The sequence below is a fragment of the Trichosurus vulpecula genome, chromosome 9 (assembly GCF_011100635.1).
Source record: "Trichosurus vulpecula isolate mTriVul1 chromosome 9, mTriVul1.pri, whole genome shotgun sequence".
Lineage (NCBI taxonomy): Eukaryota > Metazoa > Chordata > Mammalia > Diprotodontia > Phalangeridae > Trichosurus > Trichosurus vulpecula.
In genome coordinates this window covers 150,716,401-150,744,344 of record NC_050581.1, presented here as the reverse complement: position 1 = coordinate 150,744,344, position 27,944 = coordinate 150,716,401, and the positions used below count along the sequence as shown (strand labels likewise).

General features: G+C 41.7%; 1 protein-coding gene across 1 annotated transcript; it reads right to left on the bottom strand.

The window, feature by feature from the left end:
* On the bottom strand, positions 1–27,900 carry LOC118831558 (transmembrane protein 40-like). The gene is made up of 12 exons (XM_036738946.1): positions 27,852–27,900; positions 10,865–10,945; positions 9,721–9,879; positions 9,295–9,348; positions 8,153–8,200; positions 6,751–6,786; positions 6,586–6,618; positions 5,275–5,325; positions 3,820–3,891; positions 3,648–3,722; positions 1,967–2,029; positions 1–20 (listed from the first exon to the last, which is right to left on the bottom strand). Exons 2-12 carry the CDS (start codon positions 10,935–10,937, stop codon positions 1–3), a joined length of 684 nt encoding a protein of 227 aa, XP_036594841.1. The 5' UTR covers positions 10,938–10,945; positions 27,852–27,900.
* Between the last annotated feature and the right edge of the window lie 44 nt (positions 27,901–27,944).

The window sequence follows — 27,944 nt, the reverse complement described above, 5'->3', positions numbered from 1 at the left end:
TCAGTCTGACTTTCGGAAACCTGTGAGAAGGCAGAATGTGAAGAGGTATTGATCACAACAGAGCCTCATTCTCTTTCACCAGAACACTCCACTATGATAAGAACAATTATGTTGCCTTATGTCCTGGTCTCCAAGATGTCCTATTTGGCCAATTTTAGCCCTCCCTCAATCAAATCAAAGTCAACTGCAAGTCATGTCATCATTTCCCTGATGTCATGGTCCTCTTTGAGAACGAAGGACAAACACAACAATTTGGTCAATTTATTTTTTCTTAGAACTAATTGGATTTAATGATTAATTGCTTGATTGTTTCATTACATGATAACTACATATAAACCTGAATTTGTTGTAATTTACATTCTTCTGATATTTGGAGAACATGCAGATATTGTCCCAGTAGGTTCATAGAGCTAGAGCTCCAAGATGACCTCTTGTCTAAGAATCCTTAATCTGAAGGCAGTGAACTTTTAAAAAACATATTGTATTTCAATTTAACTGGTTTCCTTTGAAGTTATATGTGTTTTATTTTATGCATTTAAAACCATTGTTCTAAGAGTTTGTAGGCTTTCCCAGAAGGTCAAAGGGACTCATGACCTAAAAAAGGTTAAAAACTCTTTTATCCCATTCAACATTGTATAGATGAAGACAGTGAGGGCCAAAGAGGCGGGAGCAGCCCTGAGGATACTCCACAGGTTTTAACTGTAAAAAATTGGAAAAAATGGGGGGCAGCTAGATGGTACAGTGGATAACGCACCAGCACTGGAGTCAGGAGGACCTCAGTTCAAATCTAGCTTTGGACATTTACTAACTGTGTGACCCTGGGCAAGTCACTTAACTCAGACTGCCTCCAAAAAACAAATCTTAAAAGTATGTGACTTTTTCAGAATCACACAGGTAGTAAGTAGCAGAACAAAGATTTGAAACCCAGCCCTCTAATACCAAAGCTGGCACTCTTTCCACGGAATTGGGCTGGTTTGGGGTGCTTAGCACCAAGACAGAATGGCTACCTAGGATTAACCTAGGAGAGCAAAAAGAACAACAGACCAGGGGTCAAGAGACCTGGGCTCTGGTCTCAGTTCTACTGACATCCAGCTGGTAATGGTGACTTAGACTCTGTGCTTTAGACTTGGTAGGCCTAGCCATAGAAACAGGGTAGGGATAATACTGCCCCTGCCTACCTCCCCAGGCTATTGCGAGATTCCAGTTCTGTAAGGTGCACAAAAGGGCTCTGACAAAAAGGCATCAGGTTCTAGGAAACATCATCCCAACTGATATTTACATGTTTCTGTATATCACCTCATTTGAACTATGCCACAAGCCCATGAGGTAAATGCTGCAGGTATTACTATCCTTATTTTAAAGAGAAGTGACTTGGCCATAACCACACAGCTAGTAAGGGTCTGAGGCAGGATTTGAAACTGGGTCTTCCGAAGTGCACAGATCATGGATTTAGATATGGAAGGGACCTTCTTCATAAGTGTCTAGTCCAACCCCCCCCCTCTCTTTTTTGCAACTGAGAAAACTGAGGCCCAGAGAAGTTGGGTGAATTGCCCAAGGATACAGTCTAGTAAATATTCAAGAAAGGATTTGAATTCAGTTCTTCCTGACTCCAGTTCCATCACTGAATCCACTGTGCCACCAAGGTGGCTTATGATAAATTAAGAGTCGGGAGCCCTAGGTTCAAGTGCCAGATCTGTTACCAAATTGTTGTGTGATGCTGGATGACTGATTTTACCCTTCTGGGCCTCACTTATATCACCTAAAAATCGGGATAATACTCTCTCCTCCTGCTTCCCCCCAAGATTTGTTATTTGAAGAACAAATGAGATCATGGATGTCAAAGTGCTTTGTCAAGAACAAGCCAGGGAGGGATCACCATTAATATAATCGGGAGACTCTGCCAGAGCAGAGTATAAGCATGTCAAAGCAAAGGGGGCGTAGGACTCAGGAAAAACTCAAAAGTTACCTATTTGTCTTATTTTCTGAAAGAGGGGGATGAAGCCCTGAAGGACTCTGTGAATCCGATACACTGTTGAGAAACAAAAAAACAGGACTCATTAAGAGATTTGCAGCTAGAAGGATAGAAAGAGCCATCTAGTCCAACCCTCCAATTAAGACAAGTGACCTTCCTACCAGTTCAGGGCCCTCTACTCCCTTAGGACCACAAGTCTCTGAGACATTCCCTAAGCTTTCTGTGGCAAGAAAGGCAGAGCCATAACTAGGGCAGGGTGACTGGAGCTTCGTCATAGAGCATCAATCTCATGAGGCAATATACTTTCTCCCTATGGGCTTCCTCTGGCCCACTGCCCCAACCCCTCACTATCCCTCACAAACCTCTAGCATTGCAGGGCAACTGTGGTGTCACCCTCTAGCTCTTGTGACTGTGACAGTTTATCTCTCCAAGTCTTTTTTCTCCTACTTCCTGCTTTCCCTACCCACCCCATCTTTGTCAGGTGGTTGGGAGTCAGGAGCTGTTGGTTAATGTAGTTTCAGATTCATAGACCAGACTCCCTTGGACACATCTTTCCCTACCACCCAGAGCAACAACATCTGATCAAGGCAGTCTGCTCTCCACACCTCCACTCTCCCCGCTGCCCACCCCCCGCCCCCACATATTCACTTGATTGAATTTGCCCCAGAAGCAAGAATTCCCAGTTATGGTCTTAAAGAAAGGTCCCAGGTCATAGCCCTACTTGACCTTGTTGTTCAGTGTGGAGTGGAACAATAGCTTCTTCTACTTCTGGACCCAGGTTCTAGGTAACTGCTAGAAGCAAAGAGATGGGGTGGCCAGGTTCCAGCCCCATTTCTAGGATGTTTCTCAAAAGACAAAGGGAAGTTTGGGCTGAGTGTCCCGTGCCCTCTCTTAATGCCCTTCTCTTGGCTTTGTCCTCGCTTCCTTTGCCCTCATGCTCTTTCCTTTTTATTCTATATCAAAGTCTGCTATCAGGAAAGGCTCTGAAAAACTCATTTCTATTGAGCTATGAACGACTAATGATGACTGCAGGCTGCTAGCCTTCCTAGGGGTCTGACATTTTGTCAAGTGAGAAAGCCTAAAAATCAGGTAGATCCTAGAGTGGGACTTTTGGGGTCTAAGTCAGTCCGGCATTTCTCATTCATATTGTGCAATCATCTTATTGTTCATTCACATTATGCGCTGTATTGTTGTCATCTGTGTACATATTCTTACCTCCCTTCTAGATTGCAACTTCTGAAAATAGGAATTAGATTTCATTTATCTTGGTCTCCCCCACAGTATGTGGGGCCTTGACAAATGGGATTCAATGAAGACTTGTCAGATGAACAAATTAATGAATTTTTGAATTGCCAGGAAATTGAGAGCTACACACTGTGCATAACTTCAATAATTAACTTATTTCAGGTACCTGCTAACATCTATTTCTATGTTCCTTTAAATGGGCCTTTCCCTTTTCCACTTTAAGCAGTCCCCTTTTATACTGTTCTATTCAATGTTGCAAGTGCTCTGAAATTCTTTTTTGGAAATAGATGAGGTATAAATCCTAAATGAGGAAATAAATACCAGCATTGTAAGATGGTCGATTTGCAATATGTGGCTTGTAACTACCGCAGACCAAGTTACAACACTGTGGAACTACCCAGATCCATGGGGTACTTGAAATCCTACTTACCCAGGCCGAAATATATTCCAATGGTCTCCAGAGAAGCAAAGGTTAGCAAACCAACGCCCAGAGACATGAACCAATCTGGGAAGTTGAGCAAGGGAGAATGTGGGTTAGCTTCTGTGTGAGCACTACCAGACCTCTCTCTCTCACCCCTCATTTTCCCCCAAGCCAGCCTTACCTGCATAGTAGTGATAACAAACTAGCACAGACCCAATAGCAAAGCAAAGAAGGACAAAATGGAAAAATTCATCTGAAAAGGCAAGAACCGAAAATTAATCTTTGTTTTGCTCTCCCAGCCTGATAATAAAAATTTTCCCTTTAAATAATTAAAGGAATTATTGAGTTTCCAATATGGAGTTTCCAATGGGTCATTGACTTCACTATCTATAATTATAAACTCCATGAGTATAGGGACTATGTCTTACCTAAAAATTATATCTCCCCTAGCACATACTTTGCTGCTCTGTACACAGTAGGCCTTTCATAAACATTGGCTGAATTTGAACTCATGTCCTACCTGGGAATCTCTGGGTCTTAGTTTCCTCACCTGTAAAATGTAGGGGTTGGACAAGAGAGCTGCTAAGGTCCTTTTCAGCTCCAAATGAATAAATCCTGCAAGCCTATAAATTCTGCTTTACCATCTACTGTCCAATCCTTCAACTAATGCCCACATTTTGTCCCAGCCCCATTTTTCTTAAATCATATAAAATTTTCGTTTCCTGACTTGGAATCCTAGGATGTTAGAATAAGCAAAGAACTTCTAGGTCATCCAGTCCAGTGGTGTCAAATTCAAATTGCAGGCAGCATAATGACTAAGAAAACCACAAATTAACATTATCTTTGCTGTATTATATTTTTATTTGGTTTGTTTAACATTTCCCAAATTTGGGAAACAATATTTTCCAGATAATAGTTCCTCTGGAGTTTCACCCCCTTGATCTAGTCCAACCCCTTCATACGACAAGTGAGTTCAATCATGTTGGGATGGCTAAGTCCTTCCTTCACAGAAACCTAATGGATGACTTCCTGTCTTCTCCCTTCAGGATAAGTTCAGTCCATATCCATCCTTTGGGGTTGAAACAAGTGTCATCCAAAACTCAGTCTTCCAAGTCTCTTCCCAATTTAGACCTTGTCAGGAATTTTTCCCTAGCCTTATCTTTTGGTTTCCATAGTTCTGTTAAACATTTCCTATCCAGTCATTAAATATTAGACTAAGGAGATATTTGAGATTAGAATTAGAGATTATCTAATCCAATGCCCTCATTTTACAGATGAAGAAACCGAGGCCCAGAGAGTAGAAGTACCTTGTCCAACATCACACATGTAGTATCAGAGTTGGAATGTCGGGCCTAGAAAGTATTTTAGAACATACAATGTCAGGGTTAAAAGGAATCTTCGGAGACCATCTGATCCATCTCCTGCATTTTACACGTAAGGGAAAAGAAAAGCAACATGCTCAAGGTTATAAAGCTTACTGGTATCTCAGCATTGTGGGAAGGTAGTCAATGTTCCTGCACCATTTTTATTATCCAAGTGTGAACAATAAACTACAATACAATATGATCCACTCAGTTTAAAACTCTGACTCCGAAATGGGGAAAAGCAGCTTTGAGGCATGTGGAGAGTTTCTTACCATCTTTCTCTATGTTCATTCTTCTTGCCTGACTCTCTTCTATTTCTGGCTCTTTAAAACAAAAGGATAATTGTATTAAGATGACAATGACTTTTCAAGGGGTAGTTTTCACTTGAAAAATTAATTTCTTCTCCTTCAATTCTTTTTCAATTCGATTTTCTCTTTCAATGCAATGTATTTTTCTTCTTGAACTAAAGGAATAGCTCTGGTTCATCTAATCTGCAAGCTCATGGTATAAGTTAAGGCCAGGGAATACAAACCCCCAAATTTAGTGTTCAGTCTGCTCAATGACTTCTAAACCCATAGTAAATAAGCCTAACTGAAATTACCACCCATACTACTTAAATCCTTTGATGGCATCACCTACTAGACTGGAAAACTTCTCTCTTAATTTTTTTTTAATTTTCAGCTTCAAATTGTCTCTCTCCCTCAACACCTTCCTCTATCCACTGAGAAGACCAGAAATGTGATACCCATTATGTGAATTCTCAGTCATGCAAAACATATTTCCATGGCTTGTAAAGTTTCTTGAAGGCAGACGCCATGTCTTAATTTATTTTTTGTATCTTCCCCAGCACCTAACATAATGCTCTGTATACAGTAGGCTTTCAATAAATATTTGGTAAGTGAGTGATTAAATTGCAAAGGCTGGTCTGCAGCTGGCAAAACTGCAAAGGTGTTTATAAGGTTTGACTTTGGTGCCTTCCCACCTCCCTTTCTTCCCTCCCTCCCCAGTCCTAGTGCCTTTCTGCTCCCCGGATACCTTATTTTCTGGATAGCTAATGATGGTTTCAGGTGCTCCCTCCTAGGAGTAGTTATAATGATCACCCTGTGTCGTTAGTCCTCTTCAAAAACAAAGGACCACCACCAGCAACAGTAGTTGCCTTTTATGTAGTACTTTACAATTACAAAGCACCTTACACTCATTATCTCAAGAGATCCTCCCAACAACCCTGTAAGATGGGTACTAAGTGACAAGTGAAGTGACTTGTCCAGTGTCACACAGCTCAGAGATCCAAACACAAGTCACATTTCACTAAAATTCACTACTACCCAAGAACCCTTAAAGATCCAAGTGAATGAATGGTGGTAGTAGGTTAGGTAGGAAAGGAGGTATTTTAGGGGGCAGTGACCCTTTCCCAGTATACCTTGAATTCCATTAGGTAGATGGCTGTCTGTTCAACCTGTATATAGGACCAGCCCTGTGGTGCTGGGGCACTCACTACCCACAGCCTTTGAATGTGTCTGGCAATGTTTTACCCTGGAGGCAAACCCAATATCTGTCACCACACTTTTAGTTTATATATTTACCATCTGATGGTACAACTTCTCTTCTTCTAAGCCCTGTAAACAAGAAGCCAAACATTAGTTTCTGCTCTCGCCCAATATGGAGAACGCAACAATATGGAGAACACAACAATATGGAGAACACATTTGTTCCCTCAATAATGACAAACTTATAACTGGGATATTTACCTGATTCATCATAGGGTTTTATGTCTCCAGGTGTACCTACCCCATCCCCAAAACAAATGAAAACTATCAGTATCTAGCCATTATCATTACATTTAGAAATAGAAAATAAGAAATAAGTTTTAAGTAGCATATTATTTAAGAGGCATAAGACTGTTTTAGAACACACACACACACACACACACACACACACACACACACACACACACACACACAGATGAACACTGAGTAGTTGTCAAAAGGGTGAAGACCTGCATTCTTGTGAAAGAAAATTGGCCAGACCTTCTATAAAACGGCTAATGGAAGCTGCCCAACTGCAAAGAACCAATTGATGCCAGACTTCCAGTAAGGACAACATTGTTATTAGAGTTTAGTAGATAATGAAGACCTAAGTTATGCTCCTACTAAGTTGGGAAGCGGTGAGTTCAAAAAGAAGTTAAAGCTCATTTTCTTGTTTACGTGAGTAAGTCGCTTTTCCTGAGACATCATTCCCAATTTTATCCCTTTGCCTCCCAGAGAAACAAGGCATTTTTCTGGTCATTCTAACTATATTGTTGCCATTTTGGATGTCATTAAGAATTTACTGCAACAAGATAATGTATATAAAAACATGTCACAAGCTTGAGATTGCTATACAAAGTATAAATAATAATAATTGCTAACAATTACATAGCACTTTGAGGTTACAGGCATTATTTTATCTGATCCTCACAACCACCCTGTGATGAAGTGCTATTATCATCCACTTTACAGATAAGGAAACTGAGGCTGAGAAGGTAAATGACTTGCCCAGGGTCACATGACTAGCAAGTGTCTGAGGTGGGATTCAAACTCAGGACTTCCTGATTACGAGTCCAGCATTCTATCTACTATACTATTTAGCTGCCTTCTATTAATGTTCCTTCGGAAACCACTTTACTAATTGTTTTCATGCCAACAGCACCTCATTTTGGCTTCTTCTGAAATGATGGTAACTTTTCCTCATCAACCAATGGTTAATGCTGAATCACTATTAAAATTCTTATTAATTATCAATGCATTAATTAATTACTCATTAATTAATTAACTTATTGATCTACCTGCATAGGGGTTAAATTTCCTCCTCTCAATAGAATGTAAGTTCCTTGAGGGCAGGGGTTACTTGATTTTGTCTTTGTATTACTAAAAACTAGTAGAGTGCCTGGTGCATATAAGACAGTGTGGGTGGTTGGACTTGGAATTAAGAAGACCTGGGTTCAAATCCAGCCTCTTACCCTAGACATGGGACCCTGGGCAAATTGCTTATGCTCTCAGCCTTGGTTCCCTCACCTGCACAATGATGGGGTTGGACTTGATGGCCTCCAAGGTCCTTTCCAGCTCTCAATCTATGATCTTATGAAATGTCTGTTGAGTTGAATTAAGTTACCTTCATAGAGCTGAAGTTGATCGTTCTTAATGTCATCTTTGATGATATCTGGATGGGAACACGGACATTATTATGTGCAAGGCTCTTTACCAGGCAACAGAAAGTAATACACAGATGAAGAAGCCTTGGTCCCTGTCTCTACAGAGTTTGCTGTCTAGCAAGAGAGCTGAACCATGAACCCAAATAACTGGAATATAAAGAAAATGTGAAAGGGGAGAAAATGCGATCAAGGGACATTACCGTCTGCTGGAGCTCAAGGACAGTATCATGGGGAAGACAGTGTCTGAGCTGTGCCTTAAAGAGGGGAAGGAATTGGATGGGGGGAATGGAGGAGGGAGAGCATTCTACACCAAGGCAATGATTGGATCCTCTCAGAGGCACTGTTCCAAGGGGGAAGAGCAGACTTGGTCTGTGCAGTTGGAAAGTAGAACTAAGATGAGTGGGCACATTGTGTTCAGCTCAATATGAGGAAGAACCACCAATTGGAGCCTTCCAACAATAGAATGGATTCCCCTCCCAGGAAGAGCTTCATCAGAAGCTGGGTGACCACCTGGCAGGGTTACTTGTAGAAGGGATTCCTGTGCTCAGAGAAGGTTTGAACTAAATAAGCTCCAGAATCTCTTCTAACTAAGGTTGGGTGACTGGGACTTTGCAAGAGGATCCCAAAATGTAAAGGCCATTCGGAGCAGTTGGGATTGAAAACTTTAGGAGGTTAAAATAATTAAGCATATCACAAAGTTAGCAAAAATAATTCGTCAGTTAAAAGATGGTATTTCCTCCCCCTTTCAGCAATATCTTGCTGAATCAGGTGAGTCTTGGACGTGGATCTCCTTGGTGTCTCCCCAAAGAATAGCCTCCCCAACAGCTTCCCAGGGTCCCACCAATGAGCCAACATGCTGGAGTCTCTCCCCATAAGTTGACTTCTGTCCAAAGGTGAGTGATCTTTGCCCAGGTTTTTCCCATTCCCACTCTTCTACCACTTCCCATTTGAATTTGTCTTGAAAAGTTGACTTGGGGTAAATTTGCAGCTGCCGCAATGCAGAATCATGGTTGTAGATCTGCTTCCAACTCTAAGAGTCTCTAGAGCTTTGATTTTCCCCTTCCATGCAGGTCAACTTTGAAACCACTGCTAGGGAGCTCACCTGGACGGGGCTTTTTGTCAGTCCTAGGGAGATGGTCCTCGTCACTGTTGCTATCTATAAGAAGAGTCCAGATTTGAGGATAATCACAGAAAGTCAATAAAGCTATTTTAAATTAAAGAATAATAAAAATGTTAAAATAAAAAGAACATGATTGCTACTAAACAACCACAGAAGTCAGAGTTATGTTTCAGTGACCTTAAACTTCTCCTGAAGAGGATGAAGACAAGGAACGTAAGGCGAGAGGTAATGGAATAAATGGAAATACTGACCTGTTCAAGTAGGTAATAAACTACATCCAAGGCTGCCCTAAACATCCAAAGCAGAGGATTATTTACTGACAACAGAGGCTAGGGAGCGGATAATTGGGATAATAAAATATCAATGAAAACTTTTTAAAATGTAGATCCAAAGTGAAAATTGGATTACCTGACGATGATGATGACGAGGATGACGACGATGATGATGATGATGAAGATGATGATGGTGATGATGGAGGTGGAAAGGGAGAGGAAGAAGTGGCATTTTTATGTTCTCCTGTTGAAAGAGGATACTCCTCTTCCTTTTCATGGACTTCGGTTTTTTCTTCTGTGAAACACGTAAGACAGAAGACTTTGATCAGGCCTGCCTTCACCCTCTTGTATCGGAGATCAAGGATCGCTAGAGAGTTTCTGGCTTTTCTACCCACCAGGAGTTCCCTTGAACTTTGGTGAGCAGAGGGGCACCTGGCCATTACAGAAAACAGGGCTAATAATGGCAGCGGTACAGACCTACAAAGGAGGAGTTTATACTAGATGATCCACCTCCCAAATCCCAGGAATCTAAGGAATAATTAAGTTACTAATTATTTGATCGATGTTTCTGTCCCACAACTAGGTTTTGTTAGGTGACCTTGAGAGTCCTTGGGATGCTAGTGAGCAAATGGACAGTAGTTTTAGTGGGACAGTCCTCACTGGACATGGCTCTGACTTGGAAGTGCCAAGAATTTCTCCTTTACTTGATTCTAAATCCTTATTTCCACTCCCATTCCCCCTCCCAAATCTTTGATTTATCCCAGAGTGGTTTCACCAGTGGGCTTTTCCGTATGACAAATTCAACAAATATTTAAGAAATATCCGAGGTGGGCAAAGCACTGTGCTAAGTACTAAGGAAGCTAAAACTTTACTTGAATAAAACTTAGTGATCTTATGGCCTTCGGCCTTATCTCCCCTAGGGGAAAAGGGAACAGAGCAAACTTTTTCCCAGTTTCTATTCTTGGGCCAGATGGGGTTCTTTTTCAGATGACTATAACGTCTAGGCCTATCCCAGCCCCAACCCAAACATTCAGGAGCTCCAAGGCTCCATCCTGGGATATGGATTATAGCCTAGGAAATCCCTGCATCTGGAACTCATGAGGAACTAGGTAAGGAAGTGCAGGAAGCTATCTGGACCCCAGGCCACAGTACAAGGGCAGTGGAAAGATATGCTAGGCCAAAGTCATCCTCCCCCATCCCCCTGGCAAAGAGCTCCTTCCTCCAAAGGTCATAGTGCTTGGTCCTTGCCTTCTGGAGATCAGAGGTAGATCTGGTCTAACCTGCTTTTGCAGTATCTTTCTCGATTGGCTGGTGCTCATCCCAAGGTGGAGTGGGTGTTCCAGTAGCGGTCATGGCTTTTCCTGCAGAAATCACAATGATGATAATGCTAGTCTCTTCAATTCAGTGCAATACAATGCAATCTGGTATATATTGTAGGAAGAATACTGGAAATGGAATCAGAGTACAGTAGCTTCAAATCCTGACTTTAACATTTAACCTCTATGACCTGGGGCAAATCCCTTCCCCTTTCTAGGGGGGAAGATGAGATAAAACAGGTAGAGGGAATAAGCATTTATTTAGCATCGACTATGTGCTAGGCACTGGGCTAAGCACTTTGCAAACATTATCTCATTTGATCTTCACAACAACCCTATGAGGTAGGGGTTTTTTTTTACAGTTGAGGAAACTGAGGCAAATAGCATTTTAGTGATTTTCCCGGGGTCACACAGCTAGTGAGTGTCTGAAGCCAGATGTGAACACAGGTCTTCCTGACTCCAGGCCCAGAGCTCCATGTGCTGTGCCACCAACTGCCCCTAAAAGCATTTCACAAGCCCCAAATAAATGTCAGCTATGATTATTATTCATTGTTGTTATTCAGAAAGAGGCAACATGGAGCAGTGGGGAAAGTGCTGGAGTGTGAGTGAGGATAAACCTGGGCTCTAACCTGATACTTGCCGGCTGGGCGAATCTCATCAGCAGCCATTGATTCAGTTATCATCTCTGCCAAGGATTCTAAGATCTAATTGTTCAGTCCACACCTTTCTTCTAATCTCCAGATTGAAACCTCCAATTTCATAGTAAATATTCCAAAGCAGATGTCCTATACACATCTTTAACTCAACTTATCCAAACGGAATTTGCCATCTTTCCTACCAAATCTTCTGCTATTCCAGACTTCCCTATGACTGTTGAGAGAATCATGGTCCACTCACCTGGCCATCCAGACGTGAAACCTACTTGTTCTCCTTGACTCCTCACTTTCTCCCCCTCACTTCCCACATACAATCTGTTTCCACGTCCTGGGGATTTTACCTTTGCAGCATCTCTGATATATGCCTCCTTCTCTCCTCTGACACCACCATCACCATGGTCTAGGCGCTCATCACCTGTTGTAATAGCTTCACTCCCTCCTCCCCAGTCTAGTCCACCCTATACTCAGATGTCAGTCAGTCAAATAGCATTTATTAAGTGCCTACTATGTGTCAGGGACTGTGCTAAGTGCTAAGGATACAATGGAAGGCAGCCTGAAAAAGCTATGTATGAATAAGTTATATACAGGATAAATTGGGAGTAATCTCAGAGGAAAGATACAGAGATGAAGAAGGACTACAAAAAGCTTCTTGCAGAAGATGGGACTTTAGCTGAGACTTGAAGGAACCCAAAGAAACTAGGAAGCAGACATGAGGTGGGAAAGAGCATGAGGGATAGCCAGTAAAAACGGCCAGAATTGGAAGGTGGATTGTTTTGTTCTAGAAACAGCAAGAAGACCAGGGTCACTAGATGGCCAGGGGCACAGAGAGAAACAAGATAGAGGAAGATTGCAAAGGTGGGAAGGGGCCAGGCTATGAAGGACTTTAAAAGCCAAACAGGATTTTAGTTGACCTAAGAGGTAAAAGGGAGTCACTGGGGTTTATCAAGTAGGTAAGTGACATGGTCAGACTTGAACTTTAGGAAGGATGGATTGGAGTAAGGAGAGACTTGAGTCAGGGAGACCAATCAGCAGACTATTATATGATACTATGTTATACTGTGTCATGTTATGTTATGTCTTGTCTTGTCATGTTCTGTCATGTGGTTATATTGTACTATATTGTATTATGCTACATATTATACTGTGCTGTATAGTATATTACATTGTGCTACATTATATGTACATTGTATCTCACTACATTGTATCATACTACATTGTAACATTGTATCCTACTATATTGTATCTCATTCTATTCTATTCTATTCTATTCTATTCTATTCTATTCTATTCTATTCTATTCTATTCTATTCTATTCTATTCTATTCTATTCTATTCTATTCTATATTCTATTCTATTCTAGTCTAGTCTATTCCAGGTGTAAAGTAATGAGAATCTACATCTGGGTGGTGGCAGTGTCAGAGGGGAGAAGGGACTGCGTACAAGACATGTTAGAAAGGTAGAAACAACAGAACTTGGCAACTGTTTGGATATGGGGAGTGAGAGAGCAAGACATCAAGGATGACGCCTAGGTTTGGAGCCTGAGTGACAGGGAGGATGGGGCGGTGCCATGAACAGTAATAGGGTAGTTAGGAAGGCAGGGAGGGGTGGCTGGAGAAGAAAGATGAATTCCGTTTTGGACATGTTGAGTTTAAGACGTGTATAAGACATCTGAAACTAGTAAAATATAGATTGCACAGTTTAGTTGGAGTACAGTACAGTTGGAGATTAGGAGAGAGGCTGGCACCAGACAAGCAGAACTGAGACTTAGCTGCATAGAGACAATAATTCAAACAATGGGCCCTGATAAGATCACCAAGTGAAATAGTAGAGAGGGAGACAAGGAGGCCCAGGACTGAGCATCTCCTCTTAGTGGGTCTGATGTGGATGAAGACAGAGAGTGGTCGGGCAGATAGGATAATAGTAGGGATCAGTGTCACAAAAGCCTAGAGAGAAGAGGTGACCAAAAGTGTCAAAGACTGCAGAGAGGTCAAAGACAAGGATTGAAAAAAAGCCATTTAACTTGTCTACTAAAAGACAATTGGTAACTCTGGAGAGGGCAGTTTTAGTTGAATGATGAGGTCTGAAGCCAGATTGTAAGGAGTTGAGAGTGAGAGTGTATATTGCTTGCCTTCTTGATGGGAGAAGGGGAGGAGGGGAGGGAAGGAGAGAATTTGGAACTCAAAATTTGAAAAAAGAATGTTAAAGCTGTTTTTACGTGTAATTGAAAAAAAAAATTTTTTTCAAAAGAAGAAAGTGAGAGGAGAGAAAGTGGAAGCATCTATTAATTGACAGCCTTCTCAAAGAATCTAGCCATAAGGAAGGAGGGAGACAATAGGGGGGCTGGATGGAAAAGTGAGGTTTTTTGTGAATAGGGAAGACACCCCAGCAGGCATGTTTGTTTTTGTTGTTGTTGTTCATTTGTTTTGGTCCTGTCCTACTCTTTGTGACCCCAATTAGGGGTTTCTTGGCAAAGATATTTCAGTGGCTTGCCATTTCTTTCTCTGGATGAAGAAGCTGAGACAAATAAGGTTAAGTGACTTGCCCAGGGTAGGCAGTACTGAAGCAGCACATAGAGAGGGAGAGAGAGGCTATTAGTGAGAGAGAATGGATACTAATGGAGGCAGTCTTCCAGAAAATGGACTGGCATGTGACCACTTGTAAATGTAGAAGGATTTGCTTTGGCAAAGAGAAGGGTCACCTCGACGTGTGAGATGAAGTGGAGGAGAAGCTAGCAGGGTCTGGGTGACACAAGATGGGAGGGGGGGGCATGAAGAGGGACCTCTTAGTCAAGGGTCTCAAGTTTTCAGTGAAGTATGATGCCAGGGTCTCAGCTGAATAGGTGGAAGGAGTGGGAGTCATGGGAGGCCTGAGGTGGGTTAAAAGACATTTGGAAAATCATCTGTGGTAAATGGGATAGCAGATCAATCAGGGAGATGTCAAATTAATCTTCCTAAAGCACAATGGACCATGTCACCCCCCATTCAATAAACTTCAGTGACTCCCTATCACCTTTGGGATCAAGTATAAAATTCTCTATTTGGCCTTTAAAGTCCTTCAAAACCTGGTCCCTTGCTACCTTCCCTATCTTTACCGACCTTACTCTCCTCCGTGTACTCTTTGATCCAGTGGCACTGGCTTCCTGGTTTTTTCACCAATGAGATGATCCATCTTTTGGCTGTGCAGTTTCCCTGACCTTCCCCTATATTTGGAATCTTGTCTTGCCCTCATTGCTGCCTGCCAGCTTCCCTAGCTTCCTTCAGGTCCCAACTAAAATGCCACCTTCCACAAGGAGCCTTCCCTAACCCTTCTTAATTCTAGTGCCCTTCCTCTGTTAATTATCTCTTATATATCCTCTATATAGCTTGCTTTGTATATGTTTGTTTGCATGTTGTCTCCCCCATTAGATTCTAAGCTCTTTGAGGAGAAGGACTGTATTTTACCCCTTTGGGGGGCACATAGTAGACACTTAATAAATGTTTATTGGTTGAAATTTGTAATACCTAACTTGTAAGGTTCAATGGCAATAAATGAATAAAATGTGCTGGCCAACCCTTGAAGGCCTATATGCATGCAAGCTATCATTACTCTGTCACCAAATACATCAGCTTTCTTCCCCTCCGCACACCCACAGATTCATAGCATATACAAATACAATAAGCAGGTCATCTGTGTTTTCATTCAACTCAAAGCTGGAGATATTTCTTAATACTCATTTTTAAATTTTTCAGTTCCAATCTCCCTCCCTCTAGCTCTGCCCCGCCACCTCTGCCATTGAGAAGGCAAACAATATGACACCCATCATATATGTGAAGCCACGGGAAATGTCTTTCATATTTCCACAAATGCCAACAATGTTAGTTATGCTATGCTAGCATTTCTATAGCGCTTTAAAGTTTGCATGGCATTTTACAAATATTATCTCATCTTAGCATCACAGTAGTGCTATGGTAGGTACTCTTATTATCTCCACTGCACAAATGAAGATCCTGAGGTGAGAGATCACATGACTGTCCAAGGTCATACAGCTAGTGTCTGAGGCTGGATGTGAACGCAAGCCTTCCTGACTAACTCCAACACTATAGCCACTGTACCACCTGGCTGTCTGGAAAGACCAGCTCCTCCAACTGAGCCATGAGAGACAAGGGGACTACAGGAACAAGCCACTTTTTCTTTTTCAATGATATTTTATTTTTTCTAATTACACATAAAAACCATTTTTAACATTTATTTTTCAAAATTTTGAATTCCAAATTCTCTTCCTCCCTCCTGTCCCCCCAATTGAGAAGCCAAGCAACTTGACACAGGTTATACATTTGCAGTCATGAAAAACATATTTCCACACTAGTGATGTGAAAGAAAACACAGACCCTCCCCACCCCCCCAAAAAAAACCATGAAGAAAAAGTTTAAAAAAGCATGCTTGGATCTGATCAACTTTATTCACATTCTTTCGGTAATCTCTATCAGTGATTTGCTCCTCCTCCCCTCCAATAAAAACTCCCACTTGCTCCAGGCTAATCTTATCTAAATATTCCCAAGAAAACAGCAAATTAAATTAACTCCAATAAGATTTAGATGACTGGTTAACTCCAGCTCTCCGGGAGGTTATTTGCATGGTTAACGCATTTGTGTGTGCTAAATACCCACAGCTGAATGAATGTGAATCTTCAGGGCAGTTGATAGTAAACTGAGAAAATTTAAGCTATGTGTTGAAGCTGGGGAAGGGGGGCGGGGAGGGGGGAGGAACTTCTCCACTTACCTCTGACACTTATACTAGTGTGACCTTGGCCGAATGACCTCACCTCCCTAGACCTCCCCTTTCTCCTATAAACTAATGTCAGAATAGATTAATGGATTTATACACAAGCATTTATTAGGGCTCACTACCTGTCAGGCATTGAGCTAAGCTTTGAGGATACAAAGAAAAAAAAAGACAAAAAACCTCACTAAAGTTTCTACCCTCAAGTAGCTTATGTTCTAATGGAGGCTAGAGCTTGTGAAAAATGAGACAGAGTAGATGGAAAGCAGTCTTAGAAGAGAAGGGGGAACCTGGGTTGGGGAGCATGGAAAACTTCAAAGGAGGCTGAGCTGAGTCTTACAGGAATTCAAGTATTCTAAAAGTCTAAAGTTAGGTGGGAGAGCATTCCAAGCATGGGGAGGAGGGAGCAGGCAATGAAAAGACTTGGAGGCTAGAAATGGACTGTCTTGTGTGAGAAATAGTAAATAAGTCAGCACAGCTGGACCACTGGACCACGGAGGTCATGGAAGGGAGTAATATGGAAGAAGATTAGAAAGATAGGAAAAGACCTGGTTATAGAGGATGTCAAATACCAAACAGAGTTTACAAAATTCTTAGAAATAATAGGGAGCCATTGAAGTTTCTTGCATGGAGGAGTGATGTTGTCAGACCTGTGCTTTAGGAAAATGACTTTGGCAGTACCATGAAGGATGAATCAGAGAGGGGAGAGATCTGAGGAAAAGAGCCCAATTAGAAAGCTATTGTAATAGTAGCTGGAGAGAGATGTTATAGACTTGATCTAGGGGTGAGGGGGTGAGGAGGGGATTGTGTAAATGAGTCAAAAGAATATCTCCAAGATATGTCTTAGAATAGAGAAGGGGATCTTAACCTGGGGTCCAAGGACCTTTGTGGGTATAGGTCAGGGGGTCAATGAACTTGGATGGGAAAAGAAAATGCATCTTTATTTTTACTGACTTGTAAATGAAATTTAGCATTTCCTTCAATTTGGAATATAGACAACCGATCTTAGTTGTATTGGCAGTACCACTGGGTGACTTTGTCACCAATGGAAATCACAGATATTTCTATAACACATTACAGTTGTTGCAGATGTTTCAATATATCAGTGACCCTCATCACTATTTCAAAATGACTACAGTTATCGGACCTGCCCTTCAAGTGAGCTTGATGGCAATCTTCCTGTCTATAGATGCTCAGGTGACATAGTTGGTCAACCATTGGGGTCCATAGACTTCACCAGACTGCTGGGGGTACAAAGTGGTCCATGACAAGATCTGGCAACTGATTGTCTCTGAGATTCTTTTCAGTTCTGTATCTAGTATCACCCCATGATTTGATCAATCAATCAATCAATCAGGAAACATTTGTTAAGCACCTACTATGTGCTAAACACTGAAGATAGAAAATAAAAAGTGAAATAATTCTTGCCCTCCAGAAGCTTACATGCAAGAGCATGTATGTAAGTGCATGTATGTCATTGTTCAGTTGTGTTTGACTCTTCATGATCCCATGGAATATATGACACCAGACACTTCTATCCTCCAAAGTCTGTCCAAGCTCATGTTTGCTGCTTCCGTGACACTATCCTTCCATCTCATCCTGTCCTCCCCCTTTGCTTTTGCCTTCAATCTTTCCCAGAATCTTTTCCAATGGGTCCTTTCTTTTCATTCTGTGGCCAAAGTATTTAAGCTCTAGCTTCAGCATTTGACCTTCCAATGAATAACCTGAATTAATTTCTTTAAATATTGACTGATTTGATCTCTTAAATATGTGTGTGTGTGCGTGTGTGTGTGTGTGTGTGTGTGTGTGTGTGTGTGTGTACAAATATATACAAGATAAATAAATACAGGGTAATTTGGGGAGGGAACGAATTAACATTTGGGGTAATCAGGAAAAGCTTTAGGTAGACAGAAGAAGTTGTTTGAGCTGAGCTTTGAAGGAAATATGGGATTTTAAGAGACTCCATTTCTCCCACACAATTCTGGACTCATTCCCTTAAACCACATCCTATAAAATTAGTCCAAAGTGCCCCAGACATTAGCCAGCAGGCTGGGGGCTCTTCCAGGGGATCCCAACTCTTGTCCTCTAGTCCTGAGCAAGGGGGAACAGGTTCAGGCCAAGTATGGTAGATAACAAACAGTAATTACAGTTATGCGTGAGTTATATATAGACCAGATATAATTAGACATTGACAATGACACAGGGGAAGCTAATGGAGCTCTCTCAGACTTAATAGTACATTCCTCAGACTCCTGGACTATTTTGGGCTTCTGAGGGATTTAGTTTCTCTAACTGGAGTCATGTGAAGATTGGGGTGTGGAAAAAAAAATTAACACATGGAACCAGTGCCTGGAAGATCAGTAGTTTGACCTTCACTTTCTGTGTGATGTCCTGCCTTTCAATGGCTTCCCCCTGCCCCACTTCTAAAAGTTCTGGACCTCTTCCCCACTAAGATGAAAGAAAGGACCTGTTAATTTTGAGTGACCCTGAATGCTTTCTTTGCCTACCCCTGCAATACTCACATTTTAAAGGAAGATAGAGAAAAGGAAATGCTTAATGAAAAGAAATGACTCACTAATGGTGGAATTTCCATCATTAACCCTATAATAATGGGATGTCTTTGAGTGGGTGGGAATTAGGACCTTACAGGAACTTCTCAGATTAAACCACATAGGTGGGGAACTACTCTGGCCAGTATGGAATTAAGATCCAGGTAGGAAAAAAGAAAGAAAGAAAGAGAGAGAGAGAGAGAGAGAAAGAGAGAGAGAGAGAGAGAGAGAGAGAGAGAGAGAGAGAGAGAGAGAGTAAGGAAGGAAGGAAGGAAGAAAGAAAGAAAGAAAGAAAGAAAGAAAGAAAGAAAGAGAAAGAAAGAAAGAAAGAAAAGGAGGGAGGGAGGAAGTAAGGAAGAAAGAAAGAAAAGAAAAGAGGAAGGAAGGAAGGAAGGAAGGAAGGAAGGAAGGAAGGAAGGAAGGAAGGAAGGAAGGAAGAGGTGATACTTCATTATTTCTGCTTCTAGCTACCCCAGCTCTTTAAGAATATAGAATTCTGTGCCTTCTTCCTCCTGTGTAATCCCTCCCATGCCCACTACAAAACCTATGGATTCTCAAGGTGATAAAAGCTCTAAACTTTTATCCTCCTGGAATCTTACTCTCAAGAAACCACACTACAATGAGTGACCTGGACTCTCCACCTTTAATTTCCTGAGGAACCTAGGACACATCTCTACTTCCTGGGACTTAGGTTTCCCACCTATAGAATGGTGGGGGATGGACTACATAATCCCCAAGGTTCCAACCCCCCTTTAATAGCATGAGATTCTAAATCCTGCTGCCTTTGAGCCATTTAGATATGGAGTGCCAGAAGCATAGTTTTTCCCTTCAGAGTCTCAAAGATGGGCCAAAGAAAATTTTCTGGGTTCCTTTTCCCACTCCTCCCCATCTTCCCAAGAAAAATGGTGAGAGATGAATTTTCTGAGTTAAATTCCCCAAGTGGAAGAAGACTCTAAAAGGAGGCTCTCTAGGGTTCTGAATGCAAAGGTATGAAGGATCTTGGGAGAGAGACAGACAGACAGAGATAGAGAGAGAGACAAAGACAGAGATCTGAGACAGAGACATGCTAGAGGTAGATAAATAATAGTTTGATATGATTGAAAAATGCTAGATAAAAGTCAATAGATGAAAATAGAGATAGAAAGTGATTGGTAGATACTAGATATAAAGAAATAGATGGGGTGGGGAGAGAGAGAGAGAGAGAGAGATATGAATAATGATAAATTGAGATGATAGAGGTAAGTCGGCCAAATCCTGCAATCCTATACTATCTCCCAAGGGCCTAAGTCACTACTTCCATGGAAAGAGGAAACTGAGGCAAACAGGGTGAAGTGACTTGCCCAGAGTCACACAGCTACTAAGTGTCTGAAGTCAGATTTGAACTCATCTTCTTGACTCCAGGTCCAGTACTCTATCCACTGTACCACCTAGTTGCTCATTGTTAAACTGTAAAATCCCATATTAATATGAGCTATGACTTGTCTCAGAGCTAAAAGGTAGTTCAGAGATGATTTAACCCACTGCCATCATTTTGCAGATGAGAAAAAGAAGCTCTAGAAAAGGGAAGTGATTCACCAAGTTTATCCTGTGAGTTTGTGGTGGAATCAGGCCTCCTAGATACTTCATATAAGGCCCTTTCCACGGCAAAACCACTCCAGTATGTTTGCCAAGAAAACCCCAAATAGGGCCATGAAGAGTCGGACATGGCTGAAAAACAACTCAACAACAAAAAAGTTTAAAGTAACACTCTCGAGATTTACAAAGCACTTTTTAGAGTTTCCCAATGTAGTTAGTATTACAGATATTCCCATCACAGATCAGGAGTTGCCCATGTTCATACCCCTAGTAAGTGACCACAGCAGGATTTGATGTCAGGTCTTCCCAACTCCAAGTTCCAGGCTCCATCTACCAGCCTACACTATAGCATGCTTTACAGTCTACAAAAGCTGCCACCTTCACAGTGAGCCTTTAAAGTCATTAGTACAAGTATTCTCCCCATTCTACAGATTCTCCCAAGGGTGCTGGGAAGTTAATATAGAATGGAAGACCTCTCCCACTCCTACTCCCTCACCTCCCCAGGAGACCAGTGGGATTAGTGCATGGACACTGGCACACCCGGGCCCAGAGAGGAGAAGCGCTTGCCTATGTCCCCATGAAAAACCCAATGTTAACCTCAAAGTCAGGCCTATTCTCAAAGAATCTTGGAATCCGAGAGCTGAAGGAAATCTCAGGGACTACCTAGCCTAACCCATTCAATTTAGTACACACAGACCCATGGGAAAAAGAATTCTCTTTATGACTAATCCAACAACGGGTTACACTTGTAGCTGCAGGGATCTTTTTTCTTTAAGGCCTGATCTCAGGACCTAAGGGAGTGATTAGACTAAGAGTCTTTAATTATTTAAAGTACATGAATAGCCTTGGTCACCACTGGATCCCAAATGATAATGCTAAAGCCCACTTTGGAAAGGAATCTGTATAAACCTGGATGGAGGAGGGAAAGTTTAATTAACCCTTCCAATTGGATGAGTTGTTTATTCCCACTGGGAGGCTGTTGTTATTGACTTGTGTAAATGCCCCTAGGTGGGGTTCTGGGGAGCTGCACCTATTTACATTTGCCAAGTGTTTATACCACTTTTCTAAGTTTGTTTATATTTAGTAAAAGGGTGTTTTGTAAATTTGCCTGGTTGAATCAACCTTTTTTGATCTCGAACTCGATCCAGACCTTTGGGGGCCAGCATGCACTTGGACTAAGACGGCAACAAATTCCACTTTTGGACAGCTCCACCTAGAAGGAATTTTTTCCTGATGTCAAGCCTAAATTTGCCTCCTGCCTTGCTCCCCGTTCTGCACTCCGGGGGCCAAGCAAAACAAATTGAATGCTTTCTCTCTGGGACAGTTCTTCAAACATTTGGTCTTCTCTCCTCCAGGACTCCTCTGACTCATATGTATATGTAGAGATCTCCAGGTCCTTCACCAACCCGGTTGCCCTTCTTTTTGTACTACAGAGCTTGTCAAAGTCCTTCTTAAAAGATCGTGTGACCCAAACTGAATGCCATATGCAAAATTTGACCAAGATAAGGGACAGCTCAGAATGAATAGTGTCATTTTGCAGGAGTTTCCAAGGGGATTCCATTTCCCTTCCACCCTCCTAGTCCTCGTATTACCTTTAAAGGAGAGTAGACATGTGGGAGGGAGACTATCAATAATATTATTAATTATAATTGACAATATTATTAATAATAGCACTTTATCTCTTTGAAAACGCTTCCACATGCGTTGTTTCATGAGTCAGTAGCCTAGGCAGGTCCATCAGATAGAAGTGGGTTAACCACAGGTCACACAGCTAAGCAGTGGCAGACACCGGGCTAGAACAGTAGTGAAGACTTGGAAGTGAAGGATTTGAGATGGTATTTCTGCTTCAAATCCTGGTTCTGCCTTATGCTTTTGTTACCTTGGGTGAGTCACTTTATCTATGGCTTTATATTTCTTCATCTGTAAAATGCAAGGGATGGACAAGACGGCCTTGGATGACTCATCCCAGTCTGTATATATTATCCTTTCATGCGAAGGTTGGCTTCCAGATGAAGGTTTTGGCTTTGAAATCTCCAAGGTCTTTTCCAACTCTAATTTTCTTGGATTCTAAGAATCTAAGATCATACATACATACATATACATATGTATATATACATATATATGTGTGTGTATTTGGGGATCTTTGCAAAATTTGCAAGTTAGGGGATTTTGTCTTTGCCCTCTTATCCCTCCCCAATCTCTACGCGTCCTTTACTGGCCTGTCTCACACTTTCTCTCATTCCTAGAGATAGCCAGGTGGTTCAGTGAATAGGGAGATAGGTCTGGGGTTAGGAAGACCTGAGTCCAAATGCAGCTACAGATATTTACTAACTGTGTGACCGTGGGCAAGTCACTTAACCCTGTTTGCCTCAGTTTCCTCAACTGTAAAATGAGGATAATAATAGCACCTTCTTCCCAGAGTCATGGAAAATGAATATGTGATTTTCTAAGTCAATGAGACCCACTGGAATCCTCATCTATGGTTTAGTGGCCCCATTTCTACTGAGTTTGACCCTAGACTATTCCTCCTTTCTTGACCTCCATTTCTTCATCCATAAAATTAGAATTATAATAGTTCATTCTCTAATTCCCAGGGTGCTGGGGGAAGATCAAGTAAGTCAACAGTCTGACCTCATTTGGAACAATATAAATTATTTTTTTCTGTGTGGCAGTGGGCAAAAAAAACAAAGTGGCATTTGTTTTGTTGTTGTTCAGCCATTTTTGAGTCATGTCTGACTTTTTGTGACCCCATTTGGGGTTTTCTTGGCAAAGGTACTGGAGTGATTTGCTCTTTCCTTCTCATTTCATAGGTGAGGAAACTGAGGTAGAGTCAAGTGACTTGCCCAGGGTCACACAGCTAATTAAATGTCTGAGGCCAGATCTGAACTCACAAAGATGAATTCTCCCAACTCCAGGTCCTGGAATTCTATCCACTGTGCCACCCAGCTGTAAAGCGCTTAGCACAGTGCTAATAAACGCTTTCTTCCAAATGCCAGATGCCAATGCTGCCCTTCCAGAAGGGGTAGATAAACTAGGAAGAAGGAAACTTTGTCCCAAGGGCAGTGGCTTCCTACCTACAAATACAAAGAATGGAACAATCTTTGCTATCAAGGGGATTCCATCCTAATTTTCTTTTTTACCCTTTCACATCAAGGCATTAGAAGGAAAGAAGCAATCACAGAATCCTCAATTTCAGAGCAGAAGGGCCCCTGGAAGCTCAGCAGGTCTTACTCATGTGTGTTTCAGAGGTGAGGAAACCAGGGTCCAGAGAAGTAAATCAGCCCCCTCAAAGTCACACAGTAGGGACTAAACTGGAGGTGGGACCTAGGCCTCTCAATTGACTAGTCAATCTTGCTCCCATCAATCATCAACCAACCAAGCATTTAATAGTACCAGTGCTAATACAGAAACCAAAACAGATGTCCCAAAGCAATGGACAATCTGTATACTTCATATTCCTTCCAGAGCCACTGAGGTGAGGCTCGATGAATATTCCCTAAATGAGTCATTGAACATAATACCTTAAAACCAGCTTTATCCCTTGTTTTTCATTTCTACCTCATTAACGGCTAGGTGGCACAGTGGACCTGGAGTCAACGTCAGGAAGACTTACCTTCCTGAGTTCAAATTCAGCCTCAGACACTTACTAGCTGTGTGACTCTGGACAAGTCACTTAACCTTGTTGGCCTCAGTTTCCTCATCTGTAAAATGACATGGAGAAGGAAATGGCAAACCACTCTGGTATCTTTGCCAAGGAAATTCTAGGTCACGAAGAGTCAGATACAACTGAACAACAAAACAAATATCACTTTGGTTTTTTCCCCACTGCCACGCACTTTGTACAGTTCAGAAGAAGGTCAGACTGTTATCTTACCTGATCCTCCTCCAGCACACTGGGAGTTAGAGAAGGTAATTATTAACTTATTTTATGAATGAAGAAATGGAGGTCAAGAAAGGTGAAATAGCCTAGGGTCAAACTCAATAGAAACGGGGCCACCAAACCATACATAAGGATCCCAGCGGGTCTCACTGACTTAGAAAAACACATATTAACATTATCTCTGTTCTATTGTATTTTTACTTAGTATTTCTCAATTATGTTTTAATGTGGTTCTGCAGCACTAAAGAGAGCTGCTGGCTATATGTTTGACTCCTCTGGTCTAGAAGCAACAGGGTATGTTAAGGAAAGAGAGCCATTCTTGAGAGTTAAAAAGACCTGGCTTCAAGTCTTGACTCTCATACTTATCGGTTATGTAGCCTTGAGCAATGCTAACTATAAGTTAACACAATACAGAAACAACATTTATGTGGCACTTGAAGGTTTGCGAAGGACTTTACATTGTCTCATTAGATGCTCACAACATGCCTGTGATAGAAGTCCTTTAGATATCATTATCCCCGTTCTATGTATGAAGAAACTGAGGCTGACAGATTAAGTGGTACCGTAGAAAGAGTGTTGGATTTGGAGTTTAGAGGTCTTTGTTGTTCAGTCATGTCAGACTCTTCTGCAACCCCATTTGAGGTTTTCTTGGGGAAGATACTGGAGTGGTTTGCCATTTCCTTCTCCAGTTGATTTTTACAAATGAAGAAACAGAAGCAAACAGGGTTAAGTGACTTGCCCAGAGTCACACAGCAATTCTTCCTGACTTCAGGCCCAGCACTCTATTCACTATGGCACCCCCTAGCTGCCGAAGAGTTTAGAGGACCTGGGTTCAAATTCGGACTTTGTTATTTAGTGCCTATGTAACCTAGAACAAGTGACTTAACTCTGGGCCTCAGTTTCTTTATCTGTAAAGTGAGGAGGGTGCATTAGGCAGCCTCTAAATCTATGATCCTAGGACTCGCTCAAAGTAATTGGACTGGTAAGTTTCTCAGGTGAGATTTGAACTCAATTCTTCCTAACTCTAATTCCAGCTCTCTAATCATCACACCATGCTCACTAAGCCTCTGTTTTCCCCTGTAAAATGGGAATAAGATCTACACCACCTACATCATAGGGTACTATATAAATGAGTTATTTTTCTGTGGCTTGCTCAGGGTCCCCACAGTCTTAGGTACCCCAATATTCCTTCTCCAATGACACCAAACAAATCAATTAAATCATTCACACTAAGATGATAAGGACTTAGGTTATCCCACAAAGGCACGTTGGTGCAGTGAACTGGATTTGAAGTAAGAGCATCCTGGTTTAAACCTTGATTCGACCACTTCTTGCCTCCATTACCTAGAACAAATCATTTAACATTCCAGGACCTCAGGAGTAAAATGAGAAGGTTGTACTAGTTATACTAGTTTCTTCCAGCTTAAAATCTGTGATCTTTGTGATTTCCCAGATGTGTGGTCCTGTCATCCAGCCTACATAGAGAGGGGCCAATCTGTCACATACCCCTGACCCTGTGGGTACTCTCTGGGCCTCACAGATTGGACTCCAGATAAAGAGACTGGGATCCCTAATATCCAGTCACCTATCTAGTGCCTTTTGTTGTTGTGATCCAATCATTTCAGTAGTGTCTGACTTTGTGACCCCATTTGGGGTTTTCTTGGTGAAGACACTAGAGTGGCCTGCCATTTTGTGCTGACTTTCGCTAAAGAGAAGCTACTTCCCATCCTGTAAATTATGTATTTGAGGACTGGTTGAAAGTTTAACCTTAAGAAGAGAAGGCTTACTTACAGGGGACCTAATGGCTGTCTTCAAGAATCCTACAGGCAGAGAAATCTTGAAAATTTTCTTCTTGTTGTTCAATCATTTTTTCAGTTGAATGCAATCCTCTGTGATCCCTTTTGGGATTTTCTTGGCCAAGATACCAGAGTGGTTTGCCATTTTTCTTCTCTAGCTCATTTTACAGATGAGGAAACTGAGGCAAACAGGGTGAAGTGACTTGCTCAGGGTCACACAGCTAGTAAGGGTCTGAGGCCAGAATGGAACTCAGGAAAATCAGTCTTCCTATAGCGGTATCTAAAATGTTATGGACTGTGTTGAGGAGTAGTGAGTTGTCCATCACTGGGGGTCTTTGAGTGGAGACTAGACAACCCTGTGTCAGGGATATCACAGAGGAGATTCCGGCTCAAGTTCAAGTGGGCCTTAATAGCTTCTGAGGTCACTTTCAATACTAAGATGCTGTGATTCTGTGGGACTCCATGGGCTGTACTGGTGAGTTCCCATCAAGAAACCCAAAGACTCCATTCAAGAAATGGAGACAGAAAAGCCTTAGGAGAAAGGAATCTTGACTTATCCTTCCAAGGAGAAATTAACCAACTGCAGAAATAACTTTTCTAATGACAGGAACCTCTTAATTTTCTGGAAATAGAAGAGAATGCTAATTTCACTTGAGAACAATTTTATCTTCTTTTGGGTAGACACACTGGTGAAATTAGAAAGGGACTGCTTCCAAGATCATAAAATGTCAGAGCTAGGAGAGTCCTTAGGATCCAGAATATTAGCGTTTGGGGTAGGTTCTTAGGATATAGAGCGTGAGAACTGGAGGGAACTTTAGAACACAAGAGTCAGGTATGGAAGGTCCCTTAGAACACAGAATATCTAAGTCCCATGATACATCGCTGTTGCTGAATTGTTTCAGTCACATTTGACTCTTCATGACCCCATTTGGGGTTTTCTTGGCAAAGATACTAGAGTGGTTTGTCATGTTTTTCTCCAGCTCATTTTACAGATGAGGAAACTGAGGCAAACAGGGTGAAGTGATTTGCCCAGGTTCACACAGCTAGTAAGTCTCTGAGGCCAGAATGGAACTCAGGAAGATGAGTCTTCCTGGCTCCAGACATGGTACTCTAACCACTGTACCACGTGGCTGCCCAAAAGTATATTAGAGATCCCCTGGTTAAAAAATTCTTAACTGTGTGTGTGTGTGTGTGTGTGTGTGATGGCCCCTTTTGGCAATCTAGTAAAGACCCCTTCTTAGAATCACATTTTTAAATACATAAAATAAAATATAGAGAATTATAAAGGAAACTAGTTATACTCAAATATAGTTATGAAAAATTAAAAAGACAAACTTCATGGAGACCTATGTCAAGAATTGCTGATCCTAGTCTAACTCGAGACCCATAGAGATGAAATGACTTGCCCAAGTCACACAGCTTATCAGGATAAGAGTTAAGACTTGAACCCAAACCTCTTCTCTCCTAGTTCAGTGTATTTCTACTATAGCACAGACAATTTTCAAATTTCTATTAAGAAAAGTACTGAAAGATAGGGAAGACAATAAAGCAACACTAATCAGGCCTCTCCCCCCCACAAGAAAACAAGTCACTACTAATTAATTAAAAAGAACTTCTAAGCAAACAGAGGCCCTGCCCTTAATATTCTTTTCTTCTCTCTTCCCCCCACCCCATTCCCCTCAATAACCCAGAAGAAACCACAACCCCACTGGAAAATCAGCAAAGTGTCTACTGTACCTGTTCTTGGAGGCAGGGACAGTGAGTCTTGCTGCTATGTGCTTCAGAGGATGTGACAACTGATGGGCACGGAAGAAGATATGCAGGAAGAGG

Excerpts from the sequence above, each read along its gene's own strand:
- LOC118831558 (XM_036738946.1), bottom strand. The coding sequence starts at position 10,937 with ATGACCGCTACTGGAACACCCACTCCACCTTGGGATGAGCACCAGCCA. Across the intron at positions 9,349-9,720 it reads CTCGTCATCATCATCGTCAG|ATAGCAACAGTGACGAGGAC; the intron begins GTAATCCAATTT and ends CTCTTCTTATAG. Across the intron at positions 6,787-8,152 it reads TCAACTTCAGCTCTATGAAG|GTACACCTGGAGACATAAAA; the intron begins GTAACTTAATTC and ends GGGATGGGGTAG.